The sequence below is a fragment of the Parus major genome, chromosome 15 (assembly GCF_001522545.3).
Source record: "Parus major isolate Abel chromosome 15, Parus_major1.1, whole genome shotgun sequence".
In the NCBI taxonomy this organism is placed as follows: Eukaryota; Metazoa; Chordata; class Aves; order Passeriformes; family Paridae; genus Parus; species Parus major.
Genome location: NC_031784.1, coordinates 3,630,240 through 3,657,222, shown reverse-complemented (window position 1 = coordinate 3,657,222; position 26,983 = coordinate 3,630,240). Strand labels below are relative to the sequence as shown.

Sequence of the window (26,983 nt, the reverse complement as noted above, 5' to 3'; positions counted from 1 at the left end):
GCCCCCGGCCGCGGCTGCGCGCTGCGTTCTGCGCTCTCATCATGGCGGCGCGGGGCCATGTGCAGGACCCCAACGACCGCCGCCTGCGGCCCATCTACGGTACGGACCCGCCGCGCCCCCGCCCCGGGCCCGCCGCCGCCGCGGCCCCGCCGAGCCCCCCCGACACCCTCCCGCGCTCCCGGCCCCGCGGGGGCTGCGGGGCTGCGGCGCCCGCCCGGCCGGGCCGGGGTCCCGCCGTGCCCCGGGGGTGCCCCCTCGGCCTGAGGCGGGGAGCGCGGCCGGCGCCGCTCGCAGCCGAGGTGACCCCGGCCGGAGCTTTTTGCGCTGCTGCGGAGGAGCCGGGAGTGGATTCATCCCCGAGGAGCAGCCGCGGATGCCCCGGAGTTGTGTTGGATGTTGTGGCACGGAGCGGTGACGCTGTTGGGGGAATTAATTGGGAGGCAGGAGAGAAGTAGAAGGGGACGGTGTCGGTAGGAATTGTCCGGTGTTGTTGTGTCCCCCGGTATTTCCGAGGGTAGCCTGTGCTCTTGGGGTTGTTTCGGATGTTGTAGGCAAAGCTTGGCTCTATGCAAATTTGGCGAAAGAAAGGGAAAACACTTCCCCGGGCTACGGTATCGTTTCGTCCTTAAAACTGAAGATTTGATAAAGATTGAGGAAAACGTCCCTAACTTTTTCAGCAGGAATAAAAACCTCTCCCTAGAGGTGCGGAGAGCTGCCCTGGTTTGGGGCTGGAGGTGCTTTGGGATGTCCTTTGCTGGGGCAGAGGGATGGTGCAGTACAGGCTGAATCCGTGATGGGTTCCAGGGAAAGGGAAGAAGATGATTTTGTTCCATTAGAAGTGTTCAAGTTCGTTGCAGTTTGTCTTTATGTAACGATTTTGAGGTTTTGTCCCTTAGTTTCCCATCCGTGCTGTGATTGGCAGTTTCATTGATGTGCAGTTATTTTTGTCATAACCTGTGTATGAAATGGTATAAATAGAAAAATCCGGGTAAACTGAGCTGATACCGAAGCAGATGATGCTGAGCATCTCACCGCGTTCATTTTGTGGAGAGCTTTAAAATTCCTTTCTGCTCGTTCTGGAAAGGATTCTCTGCAGTGCAAGGTTTGATCTCAGGCTGTGGTGCTGCAGAAGCCGAAATGAAGCGTGTGATAAACACACAACTTCCCCACATCAGCAGCTGGGGAGCTGCAGGGTGAGGTCCAGGATCTGCCTCTGGATTTCAGCGTGTGCCTGGGTTTGTGCCGTGGTTCCCCAGGATTCCTCGACAGCTCTGGTTATCTTTGATCTTGACTTGTTCTCCCTTCACCTGAAGGTTCAGGTGTTGCATTTCCAGCCTTTGAACACCCCCACCTATGAACCAACATAGGCTGAAGTTTATTTTCCTTTAGCTTCATTTCCTATGGAAGCTGCACTGACTTCCAACAACCCGTTTTGTTAGGAAAATACAATCTCTTCGTTCTGCTGTGGTTTTAAGGAGGTTTGGGGGTTATTTGATTTACTTTGGGACACCCAAAGCTGAGGTGTTTTTGGCACAGCTGTTAATCCCAGTCAGACAGCTCAGCGTGGGGGATAATTTGTGTGTCACTAAACTGGGTGACAGAGCCTTAAAGCAGGAAGCCTCTGATGTGCTGTTCCACACCTTTGAAACCTCTTCACTGAGAAATCCCCTAAGTTTTACTGTTAAAGGTGACACTGAGGGTTTTTTTTTAAGTTGAAATACCCAGTGAAGGAGGACAGTGTCTTGTGGCTCAAACTGGATTTCATGCAACAATGTTTGTTTTGGTGAGTGTGGAAAGGCTGCCTTGTGAGAGTTTTGCTGTGGATGGACTCAGGAGCCAAATTAACTCTGCTTTAAATACCCACCTGGCCACGGGAGCAAATGTGGAAGTTGTTGAATATAAATCTGTAAATCAGAATAGATGCACAGTTTGTGCTGAGGATTGCCAAAGGTCACTTCTCAGTAAAAGAGTTCTGGCTCATAATGGGAACGACAGGTTTGATGAGGAAAATGTGTGTGATGTAATTGCAGTTAACTGAGGAAAGAGGCCAGAGCAGTGTGAGCAGCCCCTTCCTCCCCCTGGCACGTGAGGGGCAGCAGAGCTGGGTTTGGTGAGGAAGGAGGAATTTTTGAAGGAAGGGGAACACGTAGGAATCATGTCCTGGTCTAAAACTGCTTGTTTGTAATAGTGTAATAACATAAAGATCAATTTGAAAACTGTGATTCCGAGCTAAAAAGGGAGAAAAGGGTCTGGAGACGGGTTTTCTGCAGCTGAAGTTTCACTGGATAGTGGGATATCCCCCTAGGAAATATTGATGCTTCACAGTTGTGTCTTCAAAACCAGTCTGGTGGCAGGGTCAGGGTACTCCAGGGGGACAGGTTTGCTCTGCCCGAGGTATGGATGGTGTGGACAGGTGTTTCCCACTTTGCTGGAGTGTGTGTGTTTGGTTTCTAACCTCCTGCCTGTTAGAAGTCCTTTAAATTCTCCCAAAGACACACCAAATTAATTTCTACTTTTCCTGCTAAAGCGCTGGAGCTGCACTGCCAGCAAAGAGCTGTTGCTGCAGAATCCTCTCTATTATGGGTCTCTTTTGTTGCTGTAATGATCTGTGTGGAGTAATTACAAAAGCTTGTTTGTTTGAATGACTAAAACCAGTACAACGAGATGAATCCTTCATCCCTGAAATGACAGTTTCCTGAATGTTTGGCTTAGGAGGAACTGCACAGGGAAAATGTGGTTTGTGCTGCTGGTGTGACAGCAGATGCTCGGTGGTGAAATTGGAGGTGCCTTTCCAGAATGGCCTCGGTGTTCTGGTGTGATTTTGTGTGTGCTCTTCCTCTGCAGATTATCTCGATAATGGCAATAATAAAATGGCAATCCAGCAAGCAGATAAACTGCTCAAAAAGCACAAGGACCTTCACTGTGCCAAGGTGAGTGGGACTGGGGGGCACCCAGTCTTAGGGTGTTCCACTGCCCCTTTCTCTGGGAGCTTCCACAGTGATTTCTGAGCCCTCTGGAATATCTCTGCTCCAGCTCACCTGTGTCTTGTTTGCCCAAAAAACTTGTACAGATGCCCTGGTAAGGATGGGAGTGTTGGTTCTACCTGTGCTGATTGTCAGCACCACTCCAGGTGACCTTGGCACATGGGCTGGGCTTTAGAAATGCCTCATGGAGCCCTGGGGTTGAGATCAGAACATCTCCTTGGGAGGAAATGTCTAAGGAAAACATTACGAGGTGAACAGGTTCCCCAGAGAAGCTGTGGATGTCCCATCCCTGGAATTGTTTGTGGCCAGTTTGGAGCAGCTTGGTCCATGGGAGATGTCCCTGCCTGTGGCAGGGTGTGGAGCTGGATGATTTTATGGTCCCTTCTTACCCAAAGCATTCCATGATCTTGGAGGCATTTGCTCTTCTGCTTGTTCACCACCTTCCTTGCTGTGCCCTGTTGAGGGAAGGGAGTTCTGTTCCTTTCCCAAATGTGTGACTCTGCTTTTCTCATTTCCCTGGGGGATTCCCTCTGCAGTTCACTCCACTTCTACATTTTGAAAGCTTCCCAAACTGCAGCAAGTGTCATTGACCTGAATCTTGTTTCTGTCACTTCTCTCTGGCCAGTCAGTGAAAGAAAACTAAGGAAAATTGGCAGCACAGGTCTGTTTGCAGCCTGCAGGTAGAGAAAACCATGTTGTGGTGATGCCTTGAGACAACCTCAACATTTATTAAGAAGTCAGATCCCCTCTTTGATGCTTTTGGATTTGGGAGTTTTCCTCTCCAGCCACATGAATTAAATGCTTAATAAAGCCTGGAGTTCTGCAGAGGGAATGAGGTGGTTCCCAGCAGGAGTGAGAGGGTTTCCAGATGCAAACTGTCTCTGAGAGCTGCCTGTGTTGTGTCCACAGGTGCTGAAGGCCATTGGCTTGCAGAGGACTGGCAAGCAGGATGAAGCCTATGCCCTGGCACAAGAAGTAGCAGCACTTGAACCCACAGATGATAATTCCTTGCAAGCACTGACCATTCTCTACCGGGAAATGCACAGACGTGAGTTTGTTCCCCTCCCAGAAATCTGTTTGTGTTCTTCCAGAAGGTTTGTGCCCCACAGTTTGGTGGGAAACGTGTAAAATCCAGGATTTGTGTATGTGAGAGGCTGTTAGGAGGTTCAGAATTGAAGTGATGGCTGTTGTAGTGATGTAGTGATCTTCATGAAGCAAAAAAAAGTCCTCATTCAGGCTTCTTACAAGCACAATTGTATAGCAGGTCCTAAATGAAGTGTTGGTAAATATCCAGCAGCCTGAGTGTTCACTTTTGTTAATGAAACTACTGGAATTTGTTGTCAGTAGAGTGACAGAGATGACAAATCCCACAGGGTGAGGGGTTCAGGCCTCAGGAAATTGGTGAAGAACAGGAGGGAGATCCTGACCTCCCAGTTTGGCCAAACAGCTTTGTCAGGTTCCTTGTAGTGATTTGTATTTTCAAAATACTGAATCATCAGTGATGGAGGAAGGTTTCCTGTGCGTTTCAGAGAGATGCCAGACCTCCTCTCCTGCTTTTCTGCAGCTTGAACAGTTGTTGTTTCTGGGGCTTCTTGGGGAGTGTGGTGTGGTGGAACCAGTGTTTATTGTGGAGCTTGGTGGGTGGTACCACCAAAATTTACTGCTGGAGAAACGATCAAGGGGTGAAACAGCTTCAGAAAAGGCTGTTTGCATCAGTCTGCAAAAGAGCAATTGCTTATGTTCTCCCAGTTGATTTCTTTGTGTGTGTTTGTGGAGTTAAACCATCATTTGTTGAGGAAAACCAATATTTTTTGTGTATTTTTGAGTTCAGCATAAACCCCTGTGAATGGCAAGATTGTTAACAATTAATTAATTGTTCCATTAAGCTGAGCTTTGTAACTTTCAGGTTTGTAACTCAGGAACTGGTGCATGTGAGGCTCTTCCACTTTTGGTCCTGCAAGAAAATTGTAATTAGATGTTTTCTGTATCTGTGTCAGGGATGTATAAGCTGTGTGAAAGGCAACTTACATTTGCTTTTCTATTTCTGAGCTACAATTTTTTGTATAAGAAAAAAGAATATGGAAGGAATTTTATATGAATTAATACGAAAATGTGAGAGAGTTTTGCATATTGTCCTATCAGAAGTATTTTGTCATGATAGACCTGTTATTAAAAAGTATAGTGTGAAATAATTGTTCAGAATACTGATACAGGCAATTGGGAAATAGCAGGATATGATTAATATGAGTAAACCTGTGATAAGAATAATTAATTTGCTGTTAGGCTCAGAAAGTGTTTGATACATAATTCACATGGAGAAGTCATTCTGCCAACAGGAGAAACCCTCATTCAGTTTAATGCTCAAAAATAGACAAACTTACTTTAAAAGTAGACCTAAAATTCTCCTGAACAGTTCAGTTGCTGCTGTTGAACTCTAGTTTGATTTAAGTCTGTTCTGAGGTTTGTTTGGAGTTTTTTAAGCGCTTTCCTCCTTTGCCTGATGTTTGCAGTGCCTGGGGGACAAAACAACATTTTTGGGGCTGATGGGTGCAATTAGTTGCTGTTCAGAGCATCCCTGGTGCTCTTTAAGGAGCTGTGCTTTAAAATGTTCCCAAATTGGTCTTAACTCTAGCATCTGGTTTTGGTTTAGCCGAGCTGGTGACTAAACTTTATGAGGCAGCTGTGAAGAAGGTCCCCAACAGTGAAGAGTATCACTCCCACCTCTTCATGGCCTATGCCAGGGTTGGAGAGTACAAAAAGATGCAACAGGTATGACCAACAATTTGTGTTCTGGCTAAATGTATTTAAATTAAAATGTATTATTCTCTTTTACTCTCATTTACTTGTTATGAGTAATCCTCCAAAAAGCTGAGCTGGGTTAATGCAGAAGTTAAACTCTTGGTAGGTTTTTATGGAGAGGTTTAAACCTCATTTTTTGGAGGTGAGTTGTCTAAAGACAAAAATTTTGTTTGCTTAAAGCTGTGTCTTTTGCTCCTCTGTGGTTTTGTACTGACAGTACAAAATAAAGGAATTCTGGAATAGACACATCTAGGAGGAGCTTCTGATCCACATTTTCACACTTGATTCTGACCTTAGTTCTCTGTTAACCTTAGGAAGATAAATCCTCCCCGTGCTCTTACGTGAGCATCTAAAATACAACTTGTATTGGTGTCATTCCATGAAGGAAAACTAAAAAGCTCTTGAAATATCCCCTCTCAGTTGGCAGCACAGTGTCACACTGGTTGGTTTTGTTTTCATCCCTTCCAAATGAGGTGCCTGGAGAATGCCTGTAAATGGAAGATGATTTTCAAGGCCTGCGTGCTCACTCTTCTGTGTAAAAAAGCAGAGAGCCAAGAAATAAGTGCTGAACTCCCTCTTGCTCCTGCTGTGACTTGGATTTTTGCACAGGTTTGGCTTAAATAAGGAGTTACTGGTGTACCTGAAATGAGAAACCTCATGACACAGCCCAAACTTTAGATGTGACAGATCACAGTCGTGAGTGGAGAAAATGTCACACATAACAATAATTAACATTTATGTGACCTTTTGTATGTCTGAAGTGACATAAAAATGTGGATCTCATTAAATTATCATTTTCAATATCAATTGAATCAAATCATCATATCAATATCACATTGTCAGAGTGGGATCTTGCCCTGAGCTTTTGGATTCAGGGAGATGCAAGGAGTGTGTGGATGGTGTCTGATTAGGGAATGAAAATAAACCCCAGTGTCCTGTGCTCTGGAGTATTCCAGCTGAAAATCCTGGAAAATGCCAGCTGCAGTCAGGGAATTGGCACAAAAGTCCAGCTGTGGTGGTGGACTGTTATGTGTAGTTTCTTGAAATTTTGTAGGTGTGAAAGTCCTTTGTTGACACACAGGCACTGTGAGGGAAATATGGGAATAGCTGTTAATGAGACTGGGAAAATTGTGAATTCCTGGGGCTCTGCTTTGGTTCAACCAAGTTCTCTGCTCAACCTTTGCTCCCCCTGCTTTGCACATGGAGGTGCCCCTAAATTTGGGGTCTCAGTGGGTGTGAAGTGAGTGTTGAGGCAGGTATGAGTTTGCTGTGTCCTTCAGCACTGGATATCCCCCAATTCCCAAATAAAAATCTGCTTCCTCCTGGAGTTACCACTTCCAGCTAAAGCTGTCATCTGTGTAGGCAATCAGCACTCTCTGCTGTTCCTTGTCAGACCCACACAAAGTCCCTGGAAACATTTCCACCCTCTGTTTTCCTCAGGGATGTGCTTTAGGAGGGAAGAGCTTGCTGGTGGGGAAAAGTCCTCCCATGTGCAAATCCCATGTTGTCCACTGCCCATCACGAGATCGTAGAAATAAATCTATTTCAGGAATGGTGAAACTTGTGTCTTCTGTTTTTCAGGCTGGAATGGCACTTTATAAGATTGTTCCCAAAAATCCATATTATTTTTGGTCCGTGATGAGCCTGATCATGCAGGTGTGTGCAGTGTTGGCTTGCTGCAGTGCCAGTGCTGCTGCAGAAATGTTCTGAGGGAAAACATGATGGTTTTGGGTAAAATCTGTGTTTGAGCTGTTTCTTTGTGGTGCTGGGAGAAAGACTGAGCCCTTCTTAAGCAGCATTATTGTTGTGGTCCAAAATAAATGCTGAGGTGTGTTTATAATCCAATTTAACTATTGCCTTACAGCTTTTATACAACTTGAATTATTCTCTGATCTGCACTAATATCCACCTGTTGTTTTGGCAGAGATAATGAATAAATCCTCAACTCTCTGCAGTTTCTCAGTCAGAATTGTGCCTCTCTAATGAGGTTATAAAAGCTCTTGGAGGGAATAAATGAGAGCTCTGGAATTAGCAGCAAGTCTGCAGGAATAGGCACAGATCAGCTGTGCTGCTGCTGGTTGAGGCAGCACATTTGGGCACTAATCACACACAAAATCAAACAAAAATAAGCTTGGAGGGCTTTAATCACATTCTCTAAAATCCTGTGCTGTTTAAAACACAAAAGTGTTCTGGCTCCATGTTTTTACCACAAGGTTTGTGGGCTCAGAGGTGCAAGGCTCTGGTTGAGCTGATCAAAAATGAGATTTTTTTTGTGCAATACCAATTTTATTGCTGCCTTTTCCCAGAGCAGTTGCACTCTCAGGTCACAGATGGCAGCTCCCAACAGGTGCCTGGGGGGGACTGGAGCACCTTGGTTTTGGTTTTTTTCCTCTTCCAAAGTGAAAAGAGCAGTGGGTGGGACATGACAGGAAGCTGCTGAGCTGTTACAATAACCCCTCTCTTCCTCAGTCTATCTCAGCACAGGATGAAAACCTCTCCAAGACGATGTTTTTGCCACTTGCTGAGAGAATGGTGGAAAAAATGGTGAAAGAGGACAAGATTGAAGCTGAGGCTGAAGTAAGGCTTGGTTTGAACTTTGTTGAGACAAGGAATGCACTGTTGAGGGAACTTGATTACCTTGGAAAATTTAAAATAATCAACAATGTTTTGGAATTAAATATAAATGTAGGGGACAGAAGGAAAACCATAAACAGGGGGTTAGGAGAGCCTCAGAATCCTGTGGCTGAGGCAATTTGTAGTGTTTGATTTGACTGATAAAGTGCTTTGCTCTTTGGGAGGCCCCAAGAAAAACCTGAGGACTAAGAATGGAAAAAAAGACCTAAATCTGAGTATTGCACCCTTTGGGATACTAAAGATAGCTTTGCAGGCTTGGTATCCCCTAGTTTCTCTTTTGGCACACCTGGATGTGATCTTCCTGGCAAATTTCATTGCAGTCTAATTTTTCTTTTAAGGTGGAACTGTACTACATGATCCTGGAACGTTTGGAGAAGTACAAGGAAGCCTTAGATGTTGTGAGGGGAAAACTTGGAGGTAATTTATTCTTTAACAAATCAAGAGTTGTGTGGAGAATATGTATCAGGTCCCCTTTGTTTCACACTTGTCCACTGTTTCAAAAAAGGAAAAATAATTAAGGGAGCCTGACTTAACACCAGTTTTAACCTCAGTGTAAACCCTGGAGGTGTTTTTGCAACCTGTTTTTGCCTACTTTGTTGATGATATTTAAACACTATTCAGGTCTGAGCTTTGCAGTGGTAAATTGGGATCATGTTCTTGGTTGTAGCTGCCATCTTCAAAACTGAGAAGTCTTCAATATCTGCATTTTAGAGGAGTTTAAGTGAGGATTAAAATGCGCTTGGAATTGGGATGTGAAGGTTTCCATGGGAAATCTTTCTGCGGGCTGCTGCTGCGTTAGACCTGGTGGTTTGGTGCTGGGCTGGAATAAGAAGGTTTAAGCAGGGAAAAGGGAAGAAATGCAGGGATGAGCTGAGCTTTCCATGTGTTTTTGCTGCAGAGAAGCTGACGAGTGAGCTGCAGAGCCGGGAGAACAAGTGCATGGCCATGTACAAGAAGCTGCACAGGTGGCCCGAGTGCAACGCGCTGGCCCGGAGGCTGCTGCTCAAAAAGTGAGAGAGGATTCCTGCAGTCCTGCAAAAAAGATGGAACAAAAATCCCTGCTTGTTTTGGAATGGCCTTGTTTGGTGGCTTTTGTGGTTAAAATAGGAGAATTATAAGGAAGTTTCTCCAAAGCCAGGCGTGGTGAAGGTCACAGGGAAAGTCAGGGTCAGGACTGGAGTTGCCGCTTTTTTGCAGGCAGAATTTAGCAGCACATCAATGCAATAAAAGGTTGTTTACCTCCTTATTTCTAAATTCTGTGCTAACTGTCTAGCTCTGACTTTGCAGTTCTCATCCTGTCCATGATTTTACATTAAATTTTCTACATCTAGATTTCTCCCATTTGGCCAGACTTCCTTGTGGGAAATGCATGCTTGGAACAGATGCATCAGGAGACAGAACATTCCAGTGGGATCAGATCTGTCTCAGAACTGTCAGGAGAGATGTGGTGTTTGCTTTTGAATTTAGCTGTACTCTCATCTTAGTTTTAAGTTAAATGGAGAAGAGAAACTTCTGCCTTCACGTTTTGAGAGGATGTTGCTGAGCTCTGACTGGAATGTGGATTTTAGAAGGAGACTTCATAGCTTGTCTCAGTTTTGAATTGAAATGATTTTGCTTAATGTGTTTCCAGAAATTCAGGATGATGATGTTCCTAAGATTTGAGACCTTTTCAACAGGAAACAATTTCATGATTACAGTTGGGTTTTTTTCTGTAATATGATTATGTGTTATTCCTCAATTCAGCTTTGGCAAGAAATGTAGTTTCAGCTGTTAACTATTTTGGCAATTCCCTAAACTTTGTCCTGTGCCTGATTTTTGTTTCAGCTCAGATGATTGGCAGTTTTATATAACTTACTTTGATTCAGTGTTTCAACTCATTGATGAATCCTGGACGCCTCCAGCAGAGGAAGAGCAGTAAGTTGAGAATTTTACTGTGGATTTATTTTCCCTTTGTGCTACAGCAAACTGTTTGGGTTCATATGATCAATATTAGAGTGACTTCTTGATGTCAGAACCCAAATGATGTGTGTTCCCTGCTTTGTTTTTGTGTGTTTTTTCTGCTTTAATCTGGAGGCTGGGAATAGTTTATGGAAATTGTACATTATAGAGCTCTTCCTGCTCAATGTTTTCTGTGATGACCGAGTTGGAGAATCCATCATTTCCCTGTCCTGGGAGTGTGCTGAGCGTGTGTTATCAGTGGGAACTCTCCAAGAACCTTTTGTCTGTGTGGTTGCAGCTCTCTGGAAGGGGAGGTGCACTGCTCCATCGAGCAGGCTGTGAACTTCATCGAGGAGAGGATAACAGAGGAGTCCAAGAGCTCCCGGCCACTGCGGGGACCGTACTTGGCCAAACTGGAGCTGATCAGGCGCCTGCGACACAGGGGCTGCAATGATGAGTACAAACTGGGTAAGAGCCCCTCCTGAGTGAGGAATTCATCCATGGAGAGAGGGAGAGAGAGCAGAAACTTTCTGCTAAATCACCGAGTTAAATGGATTCTTCATTAGGAAAAAATAACTGTTCTGTATGTAAAGAATTTTAAAAGCATTGGAAGATGAACTTTGAAGAAAGGCAGGTGTTTCCAGATTGTATTTCCAGACTACTGCAGAGCTTGGAAAAGCCAGCAGGGAGGTTTTCAAAAGGGCCTCAGGGATTTAGGAGCATTCAGTCACTGACACTGGATTCCTGATGGAAAGTCTTGCTGTTAACATTGAAATCTCAGAGTGGGTTTTGATTTAAGTTTTTATGGCAGCAAGGCCAGGTTTTGCTTTTTAAAAAACTGCATCACAAAATGGCATTTAGGGACTCAATGAAAGGGAATGTGATTAGAGCAACATCTGTGCCATTTCCTAATTCCTTTTGTTTTCCCATCCCAAAAGAAGCTGTGGTGAGATAAGCAGAGGTTGTGTGTGCCTGCCTGGATTGCTGAGCTCTTATCTGCTAAAGGAGCTTGAATGAAGCTCTTGGGCTTTTTTAAATGTGTCCTTGGTTACCAGAGACATTGAGCCTCTGTTAAAATCTGCAGTAGTGCAGCTCTCTGTTTTCTAAATCGCTCTGTAATCCTGAAGGGGGGTGGAAAAAAAGCAGGAACAAAGATTTCTCATAGTGATTTTACAGATTCCACTTCTCTTAGAGGGTGTTAAAAAGGTGACCTGGCTTTTTTTCCTAGGTGATCCAGAAGAACTAATGTTCCAGTACTTCAAAAAATTTGGGGACAAGCCCTGCTGTTTTACTGATCTCAAAGTGTTTGTGGATCTCCTCCCACCCAGCCAGTACACAAAGGTAAGGAAATGTCAAGAAGTGGTGGCAGGAACTGCACTGGTTGTTTCCATTCTGGCCCCTTTATCTTCAAATACCCATGGATCATATTAAAAGACTGGAAACTTAAATTTTTTACTTTCTTCTTGAAATTCAGAGAACTCTTTGTGCTGTAGGAAATATCATGAACATCTGAACACTTGAGAAGTTTCATTCAGAGGATTTTTACTGGAGGTTTAAAGCTAAGTTTGATCTTGCAGAGTCTCAGATCTGGTATTCCTTTGGCATTTTTATTCCCATTTTTCAAGGTGTCAGGGTGCTTTGAGCTCAAAGTTTCTGTTTAATGGGAAGAAGCTGCCCCCTGATCTCCTGCAGGGATGTCACAGATGCTTTGCATGGCTCTGGCAGTGCCAAAGAAGGGACACTTTGACCCCAGTCCTGGGGTCATGGAGGTACCTATGGCAGTTTTTTCCAGAATCTCTTTCTGAAACAACTCTCTGGAAAAGAGTTTCTCTGAAAAGCCCATTTGTGCAGAGTCATGAACAGCCCAGAGTGATTTCAACAGCTGGGAATTCTGTCACTCACCCCAGTGTTTGTCTGAGCCATTGTGTCCAGGGATCAGCACTGGGGAGGGCAGAGAATCTGGGATCAGCCAGAGCCTGGGGATAAAATGTTGGTAAACAAAGTGCAGGTAGTGAGGTTCTCAAAATGCACAAAAGTATTTTTTGACTCCTGATGCAAGCTCTTCCCTCAGCCCCACTGCTGATGGGAGGAGGGGCTGTGGCAGGGACGGCTGTTGCTGATGTTTTACGTTTAAAGGTGTGGTTTTAGCCCACTGGCAAGAGATGTGGCCAGCAGGATATTGAACTCCTAGTCCTGGAAATGGTGATTCCATTGTAAGGGAGCCCTAAAGTACTGAAGAGGTTTCATCCTAACTTTCCAGAAAACAAATTCAAAACCAGGAGTGAAAAATTACATTTAATAGTAGTTCAGACTCCAGTTTTGTCACAGTGTTTGTAAAACCATGAGTCTGACTTCGAAATTTTTTGTCTGGCCTTAAAACTGCTGCTGATTTACTGACAATATTCGGGAATATATATTGTGTCAAACTGATGTATTGGGTGGTTTTCTGGCTCTCCCTGAAGCAGCACCTGCAGCAGTTTAACTTGGTCAAGGACACGAGGAGCTGAGGAGGTTTCATGGTGCTGAAGTGCTGATGAGTTTTCCACTTCAGTAGCTGAGATCGCGATCTTGCTGGGCCACTGCCACGTGAGATAGCCCTGAAATAACGGTCATGACACCAACCTTGACTTCCTAGAGGTGTAAAATTGGAGGGCAGAACCAATGGTGTGGTTGACCTTGCTCAGCTTGGCAGAGTTTCAAACTGAAAAGATCTGTCAACACAGCATTCATCAAATTCTTTGGGACAACTGGAATTGGTGTGTGTTGTGCTTGCTGCTCCTGAGCTTTTTGCCTCGGGCTTGCATTCGATGCAATTCTTCTGTGTCAATACCAAGTGTAGTAAAACCAAATTCATTGGCTTTAACTCAGATTTAAGTTTGCAGACAATGTTGGGTTTCCGAGCAAGAAGCTGCTGCCCAGCCCTGTGTGCTGTGAGGAGTCTTTTGTCTCCCTTTAAAACTAAACAATGAGAAGCTGCTTTTCTTAATTCCAAAAAGAAGTCATTAATCAGAGTTGATGACCTCACTGAGTGCTGCACATTACTTCAGAGCTGAGGGAAAATGTAACAGTGCAAAGCCATCGTTGCCTGGAAGTGTGCTGAGAAGCCTGTCAGTAACTAATTATTTTAATTGCATCTCCTATTACCATGAGTGTTAACAGGTGCTTGAACTCCCTGGTGTATCAATGAATTGGAAACCTGCCCCTGATTCTTCTTCCCTGCATCTGTTTGATGAAACTTAATAAAACCTCTAGCAATTAAAAAAAAACAAGTGAGCTACACAAAAAATAAATAAATCTCGAAGGTTGCTCTTGATCCACAGGTTGTGTGACATCAACATGGATATTTCCTCCTTGCTTTTTTTTGTTTGTTTGTTTGATTGGAGGGGGGAATTGATGCTTCCTCCCCATTTGGTGCAGCCCTGCAGCCTTTGCCACCGTGGTTTCTCTTGCAGTTCATCCGGCAGCTGCTGGATGTGATCCCGCTGGCGGCGGCGGCCGAGAACGAGGTGGCTCTGCCAGGTGACATCAAGGCCCTGCAGCAGCACCTGTGTGTGGTGCAGCTCTCCAGGCTGCTGGGGATCTACCACAGCATGGAGAAGAAGCAGAAGCTGGCGGTGGTGCGGGAGCTGATGCTGAGATACCGCCACGGGTTGGAGTTTGGTGAGGAAAATCTGATGAAAACTTGGCTTTCTCCTTTCTGATTCTACCCTTCACCTTCCCTGAACTGTGGCTCCTTTTATTGTTTTTCTTTTCAGCCATGTTTCTTAAAGATAAATGAGGTTTTCCTGGGAGTTCAGATGGTCTGTTTGTCCTTTGCTGGCTTTAAAGCAATGCCAGGTTTTCTCACTGAAGTGCATAGGACACATTTGTGGTTAGGAGTTATTAATTTGTAAATCTTGCAGCTGAGGGAGTCATTTCTTCATTTCTTCTTACACCAGATGTCAATGTTTGAAGTGCCCCAAAGGCCACTCAGTGATGTGTAAAGTTGTTTGGATTTTAAGACAATTCTGATTTTATAAATTAAACTGTGGTTCTCTCTCTCAGTAACCCTGACTGTGAGATCAGCTGGCAGCACTGTTAGTAATTCAAGGGTAACTGGTTTTTTTTTTTTCCTCTTTTTAGGGAAATCTTGTTTGAAAACTGAATTGCAGTTTTCAGATTATTACTGCCTGCTTGCAGTTCACCTGCTGCTTGATCTGTGGCTGGAAGGTACGTTCCCAAAATTGTGCCTTGCACTGATATCTCTGTGGGAGGTTGGGAAAGGGAGACTGTCCCTGTGGCCAGTGAGTGCCTGGCCTGGCTTGTGAGGCCTGGGGCTTTCTGGGTTGTTTTATTTTTGCAATATCAGGTATTTCAGGAGTCCCTCTGATCAGCTGGTGTTTGTCCTGAATCTCACCAACCTCTAAACAGATTTAATTTTTCTGATTAATTCCTTTTTTATCTCCCTTTGCATGAGTTCTGCTGACAACTCCTTTCTGATAGCAGAAGTGTTTAGAGAGTGTTCCTTTCTCTTCCTGACATACTCTGCCTTTTGGATTCCTTGCTTCTAGACTTGCTGGGACCTGTTCCCTGAAATAAATCTGCCTGTACTCCACCCTTGCTCCTTCCTTATGTTAGTCTCTTAATCCCACAGTGTCCAGTGCTGGGTGTCCATGTGTATATTCCTGCCCTTCTGTGTTGTTATCTGTTACACCCTTGTCCTTCCCAAGGAAGATTTAGTCTTTAACCTGAGTAAATCCGTGGTCAGCTTTCTGGCAGGAAAGTGGATGTGGGCTCTCGAATTCCTGGCTCTTTTGCAATGTGCAAGCTGAAATTCCCAAGCAGCCCAGGATTCATCAGGGAAAGTCACTTTTCCTGCAGTGTGCTCTGTGCAGATGTGAGCTGGCTATTCCCTGGGAGGGATTATTCCCCCAGGGAGCAGCTGGAGTGCTGGAGCAGGTGTTAGGTTGGGCCATCTGCAGAGTGCAATCCCTGGCAGCTCTCTGAGCGTTGCGTAAGGTGGGGAGAGGGAATTGTGCCTGTCCCTGCTCACACCTGCCCGTGCTGTGTCTGTCACCAGGTGAAGAGGCGGCCGTGTGGCAGTGCCTGACTCTCCTGGAGGAAGGGCTGTCTCACAGTCCCTCCAATGCTCAGTTTAAGCTGCTGCTCATCCGGATCTACTGCCGGCTCGGCGCCTTTGAACCCGTCTCGGAGCTCTACTCCAGCCTCGACGCCAAGCACATCCAGCACGACACCATCGGGTGGGTGGTACATACTGAGAATAATCAGTCCTGCTCAAGCCCCATCCTGACAGCTGCAGTTTCTTTTGCCACCCAGAATTCAGCAGATTGTCACATTTTCACATGCTGTTGTGCCAAAGTGTTCTGGGACTTTTGGGAGGCACACCCACAGCACGCTCCTCCTTTTTATGGAGTGTCTTCCCCTTGTGATTTTGATCTGTGTTGGATTTTTTTAGAGTATTAATTAATCTGAAGGAAATCTGTGAAATGGCTGGCTGCCAGTCAGAGGTTGTTGTTCCAGCTTGGGAGCACCAGTGAAAGCCAACACACCCAAAGCCCTTGGCTGGTGTGTTTGGGGGTCTCTCACTGAGCAGCTCTTGCACCCTTAAGGTGAAAAAAGAACTCCCAGCCTTCACATACCGCTTTTAAAAAATTGAGAATTCATTCCACTAAAAGCCTGAACTTGCCCATGAGGGCTGTTAATGCTGTTAAATGTCCAGATGTCTCCTGTGCAGCTGCCTCCCAGGGCAGTGGCTGACGTTTGCCTGGTGCTGTTTGTTGCAGTTATCTCCTGACGCGCTACGCCGGCTCCCTGGGCCACTACGCTGCTGCTTCCCAATCCTGCAACTTTGCACTCAGGTTTTTCCACTCCAACCAGAAAGATGTAAGTTGAAAGAAACCTCCCCCCACCATGACCTTGTAACACAGCAAAATGTCTTAGAGAAGCCCTGTGCAGGGCTTGTGCACATGTAGGGGTTTAAAACCTAAGAAAGAGCAGTTGTAGGTGCAGCTTTGTAGCAAAGGTTGTCTCAAGCTGCATTTTCTACTGCAAGGATTTGTGAGTTACTATTGCATGAGGTTTTGCTTCAGCTTCCTTTAAGTTTTAATGCTCCTCTTGAAACAGGTATGATTGCTTTTAAATTAATGCTCGTAATTTTATGCAAGAATAGAAGTGGAATGTCATGTGGAAATAAGTGCTGGTGTCGTAAATCTGGCATTTTGGAAAGTTACAGAGGACATGAGGAATCCTTTGTTACAATCACTGGAGCTGTGTGTTTTCAGTGCATGGTGAGGGGTGAACTTCACTTGAAAGGGACCATCCCATTCTGAGGAATGAGAATATATCCTGTGTATTTGTATTTCACACCCTGGACACTGTTAAGAGGTAGATGAAGAAGATTATTTTTACTTCCTAAGAAACAAAAGTGCAATCCAGTTGTAAATCTGCCAGTCAGCCACTGGCTAAGTTGGCTCCAGAGGCTGTGCAGTGGCACAATTTGCTTTCCCACTATCCCAGCAATAGACAAAAACATGGGAATTGTCTGTACTGAGTAGCAAAGATTCTCACACAGAATCCACTCAGAAGCAGCAGCTTGCTCTGTTGGCAGCCCAGCTGGTTCCTGGGTACAGGATTCCCATTGCCATTTCCCTGTGCCTGGAGTGTAGGTGCTGAGTTCCTGTGAGCTGTGTCTGACACGGAGATTTTCCTGAGGGATGCACATGGATTATTCAGTGGGATGGGAGCTCACTCTGCTCTGCATCCCTCAGTTGCTCATTTTTTTTCCTACTTGCTAAGAGGCTTTGGATTCCTGTGAGTGAAGCCCTGGATCCAGGGCTGGATTCACCTGTTTTTTTATTGAGGTGTAACTTTTCAGTCATGTTTAAAAGCCATTTGGTGGATGTTAATGCAAAACATCCCTGGAACCAACTGTCTGAATGAAACCCACAACTGCTGGGCACCAGGTGGAAAAGTGAACTGAAAAAAACTTCTGGATGTTATTCCTCTGCTTGGGAACGCTGTGTTGTAAAGCATCAAGAAATCATCTTTCCATGGAAAACAATCTGAAGTAATTGAGGTGTGGTTCCCTTGGGAGCAGGTTATTCTCTGTGGCATGAATGATACTCCTTGTGGCAGAGGAGAGTTGGATGTCTCCAGTGGTTCGGCGTCTCTACCTGGATGGTGATGGCTGCATTCCAGGTGCTTGTTGGCAGGAGAACACAACTCGTGTTCCAGAAATCCCAAAAAAGGTGTTGCCTTGCTGCTACACCTTAAAATGCTGGGATTTCAAGAGGCCAGAAGTGATGCAGCAGGAGGACAGAATTCCTCATGTGACAAGATGAGGATGGGACTCTGGAACCACCCACATCATATCTTGGAGATGGTGTTGCAGCCAAAGGAGCTGATGTTGCTCTCAGGTCTCCAAATCTCTCCTGTGCTCTGGGCACTCCCAGTGGTTGTCTCCTGAATATCCTTTTGATGGGAAATGCCTCAAAAGCTGTTCTTACAGCCAGGAATGGCAGGAGGTGAAGGCTCAGTTCAGGGTGCTGTTCCCTGGGGATGATGGTGTGATGAGACTGGGGTTGAGGAAGGATTCCTTGCCATAAAACATTTCGCAAGGTCAGCATCTGCTCCCAGTTCCTGTGGTTCTGCTGGGGCTGCCCCTTTATGCTGAGGGTGCTTGGAGCAGCTCCCACTCAAGCCCCAGAACCACATCTGCAGTGTTAAAGGGAGGCCTATCCTTTAAAAGTTCCCTTTTACAGATTTCTGGTGCTGCCTGCTCCTCCCTAGGTTGTTGCTGAGATAGCTGGAATGTCACAGCACAGAGCTGTGTGTGGGACTCTGCCTGGTGCAGGAAGTGTGGGATGCAAGTCTGGCATAAAAATAGAGCTCCTGAATCAGACTTCTTGCTTTGGATAAATCCAAAATTCTCCTGACTTGCTGAACTTCCCAGCCTGACGTGAATCCTGTGTCAGAGTGATCCCATGAGTAACAGCCACGTAGGATGCTGTGCAATCCTGCCACTATTCCTGCTCTGGGAGAGGATGCCAAGGACAGGGAGGAGAGAGAAGGCAGCATTGCTATATTTGGCCAAAACAAAAAGGCAACTTTATCCTCCTCGAGATAGTCCTCCTTCAGCTATGCAGAATCACCAGTAATCTCTCTAATTTTCTTGTGTCCATCCATCTTTAATCTCTCCAGATACTGCAGGCAAACCACTCCAACGTGTCCTGGGGGGATTTAAAAACCACGTGGATGCAGTTGAATTAGAGCCCATAGCCAGTCCCTGACAGTCACCTCTGCAAGGCTGTTGATCAGAGGGTATGTTGTTGAATATTTGGCATATTTTTTTCATTCAGTGCAAATAACCAAATTACTTAGGGGGAGAAAAAATAAAGACAACTCCCTAGAGGATATTTCTTGGTTCAGAGAGGAAAAAAAATGCTGTTTTGGATCTGTGAGTGTTGCCTTCTGGTCTCTCAGAGCCTTCCAGACAGATTGAGTCAGTTAGGACCATATAGAATTCAGTTAAGCAGAAGCCTTTTTTGATGCCTCTCATCTTCAGTGCAGTTCATAACCTTGTTCAGAAGAAAATAGTTGATTTGCCAGAATTTCTCAGTTGTGGAGTAATTCTGATGTAAAAACTCAGCTATCACTGGGAGCAGAAATAGTTCACTCTGTGTCGACAGACATTTTCATTGAAACACTGCTTGTCTGGGGCTCCTTCATCATAAAAATCTCTTTTTTTGGAGATTGCTTGGACTGAAGTGAAATACTGGCTGCCTGCCTTGTATTGCTGCATTTCATCAGAGAGAAAGCAAAATATCCCATGGACCCTGAGAGTTTCCTGTGGTGTTTGTGTTGTGCCATGTACACACTATGTGATACTGTATTCAAAACTCTAATAAAAAAGAGAAAACAAAAATGTGTGAGTAATTTTTATTTTTTTAAAATCTATGTTGTGGTAATATGTGATGCACATCCAAGTCAGTTCCAGAAAATCTGGGCTATATTTCTTTTGCCTGGAATTATTTCTCATGATGAAATGATGATTTAATGATTTCAATCATGCATCTAAAAGGAAAAGGAAAGGAAAGGAAAAAGAGCCTTCCAAAAGCATTTCTTGTCTGTGAAGTGTTTTTCATTGTGGTGACAACAACGTGTTTAGTGTTGGTTTGGTTGTTAAACCTCACTGCCATGGAGCATTTCCAATTTAAAGTAGCAAAACTGCTCGGGTGACTTGGAGAAGCAGAAGTGCAAACTCCTCCCAGGGATTGAGAATCCACCGGGTCTTGCACCTCTGGGCTCATAAAAACCACAGAAATGCAGTGACCTTGTTGGTTGTTCCTAATTTGGGAAGTCCCTAATGAGAGCTGCTGTGTGTTGTGTTGCAGACCTCAGAATACATCATCCAAGCCTACAAGTACGGGGCGTTCGAGAAGATCCCGGAATTCATCGCGTTCAGGAACAGGCTGAACTCTTCCCTTCACTTCGCGCAGGTTCGCACCGAGAGGATGTTGTTGGACCTCTTACTTGAAGCAAATATGTGAGTACAGCTCCTGCCATGGGGAAAACTGGGAGTGGGCCAAGAGAGGCCTTGGGGAGTTGAACCTGCAGGAACCTCAGAGCTGTAATTCTGCCCCTGAAGTTTCTTTCTGCTTTTAATGGTCTCCGGTTTAAAAGGTTTTTAAAAAATTCCTTCATGGAAAGGGTTGTCAGGTATTGGAATAGGCTGCCCAGGGAAGCAGTGGAGTCACCATGCCTGAAAGTGTTCAGAAAATGTGGGAGGGCACTGAGGCCTTGGTTTAGTGGTGACCATGCTGGTGATGCTGTATTGATGGTTGGACTTGAAGATCTTAAAGGATTTTTCCAGCTTTCAGGGTTCTGTGATTCTGATTTTGCTGTCCCTTCGCATCCTTGCCAGTGCCGTGTGTGTCACATTCCTGACAGAGGGAAGAGCTCAGCAGTGCACAGAACATGCTCTGTTAGTGAGCTGTTTTCCCTTTGCAGTGATCAGATGTTTGATTTGGTGCTGCTTGTTCTTACCTACAGATCAACCAGTTTAGAAGAAAGTATAAAGTCCATGAGTCTGAGCCCAGAGGAGGATGACATTCCATGGAAAGATCTGCGTGACAACAGAGACCTGACGGTCTTGTTTAGCTGGGATCCAAAGGACAGGTGAGTAGAAATATCCTCAACTCACACATAGCAAAGAAATTCCTTCAAGGGCAATTCCCATATTTCAGTTTTCCTTGGGCTGGCTGCCTTAAGCACCACCCACCACATCTGGCAGTGCTGCCCTTCAAGCTTGAAAGTTTTCTGAATTTCTGACCACTCATTCCTTGTCATACAGAATTGGGGAGCTTTGGGTAGGCTTTTATGCCTGGAGCATTTGCCTGAACGGCTTTGGTGCCTTTCTCCAGGGACATTTCTGAGGAGCATCGGAAGCTCTCCCTGGAGGAGGAAACTCTGTGGTTGCGAATCCGGTCTTTAACGCTGAGGCTGGTGAGCGGACTCCCAACTCTTGGCCACACCATCCAACCAAAGAATTCTGAAAAGACTGCAGAGAACGGTGTCTCGTCCAAGATTGACACAATCCGAGCCCTGCTGCAGCAGCTGGAAGCGGCAGTGGATTCAGGGAAGAAGTTTCTAGAACAAAAAATCCAGGTACCAGTTAAGCAAAAGCTCTCCCCCAAATGTTGACCGTGGAATGCATCGTGCAGGCTGCAGAGTGCACTTAACTGCCCCTGGGTTTGTGGTGTGTGACTGACTGGGAGATGTGCCAGGCACTGGGTGGGATGAGGAAAAGCTGCAACACCTTTATCTTTTTCTTTGCTTCTTGCCTAGTATCCTGTCCTTGGCCCTCCTCCTACCCGAATGGCTGGCTTCTTCAGCAATGGCAGCTGTCAGTGCCAGACTAGCTTGTTTTATCTTGTTAGTGATATTTATGAACTAGATACCAATGGCTTAGGTAAGTGTTTGGGGCAGGGGTTTGACCACATTGCTGTGGTGCGTGGTGGGAGGGAGCCACATGTCTCTGTTTAGTCTGAAGGCTGCTGGGCGTTGGAGGATGTGGACTCAAAACTGTTACTTGTGTGTAAATTTTCTGTCTGATGCTAAATTATCTGAGAGCCAGTGCCTTTATTTAATGTTTTATGTAAGTCTTCATTTTTCTACAGTATATGGTGCTGTAATACTGGCTGCTCCTTGAAAGCAGTTGCATTTACCTTTGAATACTGACACTAAATTGTATTTAAATGCCTCTTGGTTTTCTGGAAGCAGAAAATAACAGAAGTTTATAACTCATAATTTTTATTTTTTTTTTTCCTAGAAGACTCAGCAGAAATCCAGGAAAGAATAGGGAATAGTTTCAAGTCTTTAGTAGAACGACTGACAGGTAAATGGTAACTCCAGAACAGACACTAAAGCAGAGCTTCCTGTCTGTCTGAGGATGGCTGTGGAGTGTCTGCAGGGATGGGCTGTGATGATGCATCTGCAGGCCCTGTGAAAGCTTGAGAACAAGGCTGGGATTGCCCTTGGCTTGTGTGCTGGAGCTGCTGCATGCTCAGAACGTGCTGTGCCCTTCAGTGCATTTATCTCCCAGCCTGGGCAGCTCCTTCTCCTGGTGCTTGGGTCGGGGAGGGGGGCTCATTGGGGGTGTGGAAATGTTTGTGATGAGCCAGAACTCAGAGGAGATGGAAAGGACTCATTATCTCAGTGGTCAGTGCCCTGACAGTTCTGCACGCTACACTCACATACCTGGTGTACAGAAAACGCACATTTAAGGTGATCTTCATCCTCAAGTAAGGATTTTCTTTTTTCTTTTCAGATTTGTTCAATAAATGTAAAGGTGATTTGATTGAAGTCAGAGATGGCACCTTGAAAACTCATCCAAACCTGTTAGAAAACTTAGTCTTCTTTGTTGAGGTATTTTTTTTTTTCCTTTGGAAACTAGAAAATTTGGAGTACTGTGGAGTAGAAATGTTGGGACTGAAACACAGTGAAAGTTCGATCTCAGTCACTCATGAGAACTCAAGAGAGATTTTGTTGCTTATTTTAATCATGCTGAGTTTTACCAGGAACACTGAAATCAGAGGCCTCCTGTAAATGCAACTTAGAACATATTTTTACCTTTCTTCCAGACGATCTCCATTGCCCTGTGGGTATCAAGTTACTGTGACAGTGTCCTCCGACCTTTTAAATCCAACCTGCAAAAAAAGAAGAAGAAAAAAAAAGAAAGCAGTGTAGCAATGGTACAAACAATATTTTTTTTCCTCTCTTCCCCCACCCCTAATCACAGCTTATTTATACTGAAAGAAAAATGAGGATAGATAACATGAACATGAACTGGTTTTCATAAACTTGTGGAGATTGATGTGGGTAATGATTACTTGAGGCTAATTTTTGCTGTTTAAAATCAGTGCTGTGTCATATTTGTGACATCATGTGATGGTTTTTAAATGAGAAATACAGTTTAGAGTGTCATTGACCTTCCTGCCTGCAATGCACCACAGTAAACTTGTCAGCTGGGAGTGTTTATCTGGGTAGATAAATTATAGCTTAGCACTGGTGGGAAGAAGAGAATTATATATGACAAAGTGAGTTATATAAAATGGACATTAATATGTATTTATAAATTCAAGACCTGTGTTTGTTTTTATAGCCACCTGTATTTACCCATTTCCTGGATTACGTAACTGAACTCCAGACATTAACTTCCAATGTAATAGATCATATCAAAGGGCTTGAAATCATTCTGACTGCACTAAAACTTGAAGAGCTGTCCCTCAAGGACACTCTGCTTTTACAGGTAAGAGATTCCCCATGCAAACACTCAGGAATTTCTTTTTGGTGTTTGAGATGTTGGAGAAAGTGTAAAAGGGGAGGATTTAAACAGTTGCTGTGGAGTGAGTGATTTCTCTTTTGCACTTTGCAGGAAGAAAAAAAGTTTACAAAGACTGTGCAAGGGAAGGTCCAGAGCAGTTACCATCACTCAGTTCAGGAAATTGGAGAGCTGCTGAAAAAGAGACTCGATACCATTAAAAAACTAAAGATTTGAGCAATGCATCACTGACAGACTCCACAAGGGAGTGATACCAGAGTCCCAGACAGAAGCAACATCCACTCTACCATCACTTTAATCCAGAACTTCCTCATAATGCATGAAGGACTTTAAATCATGAAACAATTTTTTTTAGGTATTACAGATGTATTGAGCTGATTTAAATTATTGTACATAAAAGAAGCAGGGACCCTTCCTAGGGTTTGACCACTTTTTATACATGTTCATAAACATATTGCAACAGGAGAAAATTCACTTTCTTCCCTTTTGATCTCTAGAACCAGCTGGAGATGGTCTTTAGAAGCAGCAATAGCAATCCAGTGTAAAGCATCTATCTCCAAGGATATTTTCATCACCATACAGTGTTTATAATTTTTGTATGGGCCTTGCCTTAGAAATGCAGGAATTGTAGATGTCCTCATTCAGCCGCCTCTGATGAACTGAGCCCGGCTTGGAGCTGCCTGTTTTGTCTGCAAACCACCTGGTCCTGCTGACAGAATTCCATGTGTTGGTCCATCAGGGAGAGGTGAGGCCTCCGTGGTGGGCTGGGAATCATCCGGAGCTGGGCCAGGATCCTCCAGGAGAGAGCGGGAGGGAGGAGGTGTCTGTGCACAACTCGGGAAAACTGCAAATGTGATGAGGAGCAAACTTCAGAGAGAGAGAGAAGGGAATGGGAATGTGAATGGGAATGTGTGTTTCAGAAAAAAAAAAAAAAAGACAAAACGAGAGACCTTGTAAATAATGGCTGCAGTGAAGTGTTACACTGCGCTGGTATCATGTCAGTTTAATGTCAAACAGCAATGTCATGACTTTTAAAAAGTGTATTTAGATTACTGAAACTTTAAGACTTCAATATTTTAATAGAAATGGAATCCTATTGGCTTTGGTTTTAAGTTGGCAGAGGTAACTTTTGCTTCCGCTGTGGTCTGAGGCCGAGATCCTTTTTGTACCTGTGTGCTTGCTTTTTGCAGTTGAACTTTGATTATCCAAGCACTGGCTCATGAAGCTTTCTGTTAGAAAGTGTGACCATATCATCTGCTCCCACAGAACCTGCATTTCTGCTGGGTTTTTTCATGTTCAAAAAGCAATGCAGCCTAAAATTGATCGGCAAAAAAAACAGTTTATGTACCTGCAATACAAGGGACAGGTCAGACCAAACAGATTCCTCATCTCCTGGTTTAGAACCGCAGGATCTGAATCTAGATTTAAAGTTTGAAGAGAGCTTGACTGACTTTGTCATCTCCTCTGTTTTGTTAGTAATGCTAGAATGTTAATGAGAGTATTTTTTTAATAAATCCCCTGTATTAAAAAAAAAAAAAAAAAGTCCCATAGCTGCTCTTGCTGGATTTAGTTTGGTTTTGCCCCATCCTGGAAGGGAAAGAGGAAGAATGTCTGCAGGTTGTCAAATTGTAAAGGATGTCCTGATGGTTGAATTAAAATGTCTGGTAAGTGCTCTGGGCTGGAGGAATACCAAAATGTGTTAAGTCTGTTTTATAGTAATACTTTGGCTGGGAAAAAAGAAAAAAACCAAACAGAACTGTCAAGTTGTATAGAAATATCATTTTTGAAAGAAGGGTGTGCTCCTTAAATTAAAGCAATGCTGGTGACTGAAGGTGATGCTGTCAGGTGTGTAGGGTGAGTGAAAACCATCCCAGTGCTGGGGGGCAGTTCAGAGCAGCCCTGAGCCAGAAATGGGCACTGCCCTTCTCAGTCAGGGGGTACAGTGGCACTGCTGCTGTCCCCTCCCTCTGATTCCAGAGGGCTTTGCACAAACACAGCAAAGGTGACACAGGGGACAGTCCCATGGCAGATCCAGGCTGGCATTTCCTTCCACTGCTGCTACACCAGGTTGAACTCAGTCATGTCAATAAGCAATGCTGACAATATAAGTGAGGTTTAAGATTAGGAAAACCAAGCATTTAAAATCCTCCTGTGTGCCTGCAAGCAGAAGCTGGGTTAAAAAAATGTTTCCTGCATCCCTTGAAAGCAGAACTGAAACTGTGGGGGGGACTTGTGTCATCTGAGGCAGAGGCTGGGACAGGGTGGAACCATGGCTCGCTCACTTCCAGCACGGGGAATACTGACTGTTCTCAGTGCCAGCTGCTGCTCTCTTTCCACTTCCAGCCTCAGGGAATGACCTTGTCACACACAGAACTTTTGGATTACCCGGTGGTTTCTAAAAGCAGAGGCCGTCTCTTCCCAAACTGTAGTTTTTCTAGGAGGAAACTGTGTACAAAAATGACTCTGTACTGACTGACTGGGGGCTTGGTTGAGGGAGGATTTCTCTCCCCCTATAAAATATGTACAGTTAAATATATTATATATTTCTTACTAAAGAGCATTTCCCCTCCAGAATATGTCCCACACGGACCTGGTAAGAAATTCAAACTATAATCCATTGCTGCTGTTCCTCTTTTTTCCACTCTTAGGATTTGTTTTTGTTTGTTTCGGATTTTCTTTGGGTGATGAATTGAAAAACATACCTAGAAGAAGCTACCAAGACTACTGTTTACAGACTGAAAAATACTGCTTTTATACTACTGGGATCATGAGCCACGATCCTTTTACAGATTTCCTCAACTCCACTCGGCTTAAAATTGGTGTCTGATGTAGATAAAGGTTGGAAATCTCCTACCCTGCTTTGTCTACACACGGGACAAACTGTACAATGCTTGTTTGTGTTGTCCATCATTTTTGTACTTTTTAACTGTTCAGAAATTGCATTTATATTTTGCAATCCTTGATAATCATGATTTTATTTTAATGGTTAGTAAACTTAGGGATTATTTTTTTTGTTGTATTTGCAGCCTTATCTGAACTTTCTCTTTCTTGATTATTGTTAATTTATGACTGTAGGAGATATGTACGCCTCAGCCTTCTACGGACTTAAGTGACACAACTGCAACTGAACTGCTTTAAACTGGATGGGTTTATAATTTATATAAAAGTCAGTTTCGTTACAAATCAGTATTGCTGCCTTATTTTTCTGCCTGGATGGTCTGGATGGGATCAAAGTGCTCGTCTGCACTGTCTTTGTAAATCCCGTGGTGAAGCCAGATTATGCTGGTGCAGGACAAGCAAACCCTACAGAGGAAGGACTGAAAAAGAGGGAAAATGCACATTGTTTTCCAGCTGGGGATTAGGTGCAGAATGCTGTCTGCTGGGGGAGGGAGTGTGGATGGGTCAGTGCTTTTACTTGATGAGCTGTCAGTCTGCTCTTTATGCGTTGCTTGCTTGCTTTTCATCCAGTCTTTCCAAGCTAAGGATACGCCGTGTCCAAGTGCGGGCTGGTAGTGAATGAAATCTCCCTTGGCAGCACAGAAACCTCTGCTTGCGAGGGCTGTGGCAGTGCCCACCTGGATTGAAGCGTTCACCCCACGGCTTTTCCCACCGCTACCTCGCACGGTCCGATCCTGCCTCCTGCCCTTTCTCTGCATTCAGCTGCTCTGGCATTGCTGCTGGAAGCCGCTCTCTTATCCTCATTTCACCGGCACCAGCAGCGGCGCCGCGCGCTGTCCCGGGGGGCTCGGGGCTGTGCGCTCCGCTCGTTCCCCGCACGCCGTGGGAG

At 44.7% G+C, this 26,983-nt stretch overlaps 1 protein-coding gene across 2 annotated transcripts; it reads left to right on the top strand.

Moving 5' to 3' along the window:
* Positions 1-31: 31 nt before the first annotated feature.
* On the top strand, positions 32-26,382 carry NAA25 (N-alpha-acetyltransferase 25, NatB auxiliary subunit). 2 transcript variants are annotated; one of them, XM_015644271.1, is made up of 24 exons: positions 32-99; positions 2,845-2,930; positions 3,894-4,032; positions 5,635-5,753; positions 7,365-7,439; positions 8,253-8,360; positions 8,756-8,834; positions 9,316-9,427; positions 10,242-10,331; positions 10,654-10,823; positions 11,584-11,696; positions 13,808-14,015; positions 14,478-14,564; positions 15,415-15,595; positions 16,139-16,238; positions 19,748-19,899; positions 20,406-20,531; positions 20,777-21,020; positions 21,201-21,324; positions 21,688-21,750; positions 22,183-22,280; positions 22,496-22,606; positions 23,017-23,163; positions 23,290-26,382. In XM_015644271.1, the coding sequence occupies exons 1-24, from the start codon at positions 42-44 to the stop codon at positions 23,410-23,412; spliced, it is 2,913 nt and encodes a 970-aa protein (XP_015499757.1). In that variant the 5' UTR covers positions 32-41; the 3' UTR covers positions 23,413-26,382. The 2 variants fall into 2 exon arrangements, with proteins under 2 accessions (XP_015499757.1, XP_015499756.1); XM_015644270.1 differs by having other exon boundaries at positions 21,685-21,750.
* Positions 26,383-26,983: the final 601 nt, after the last annotated feature.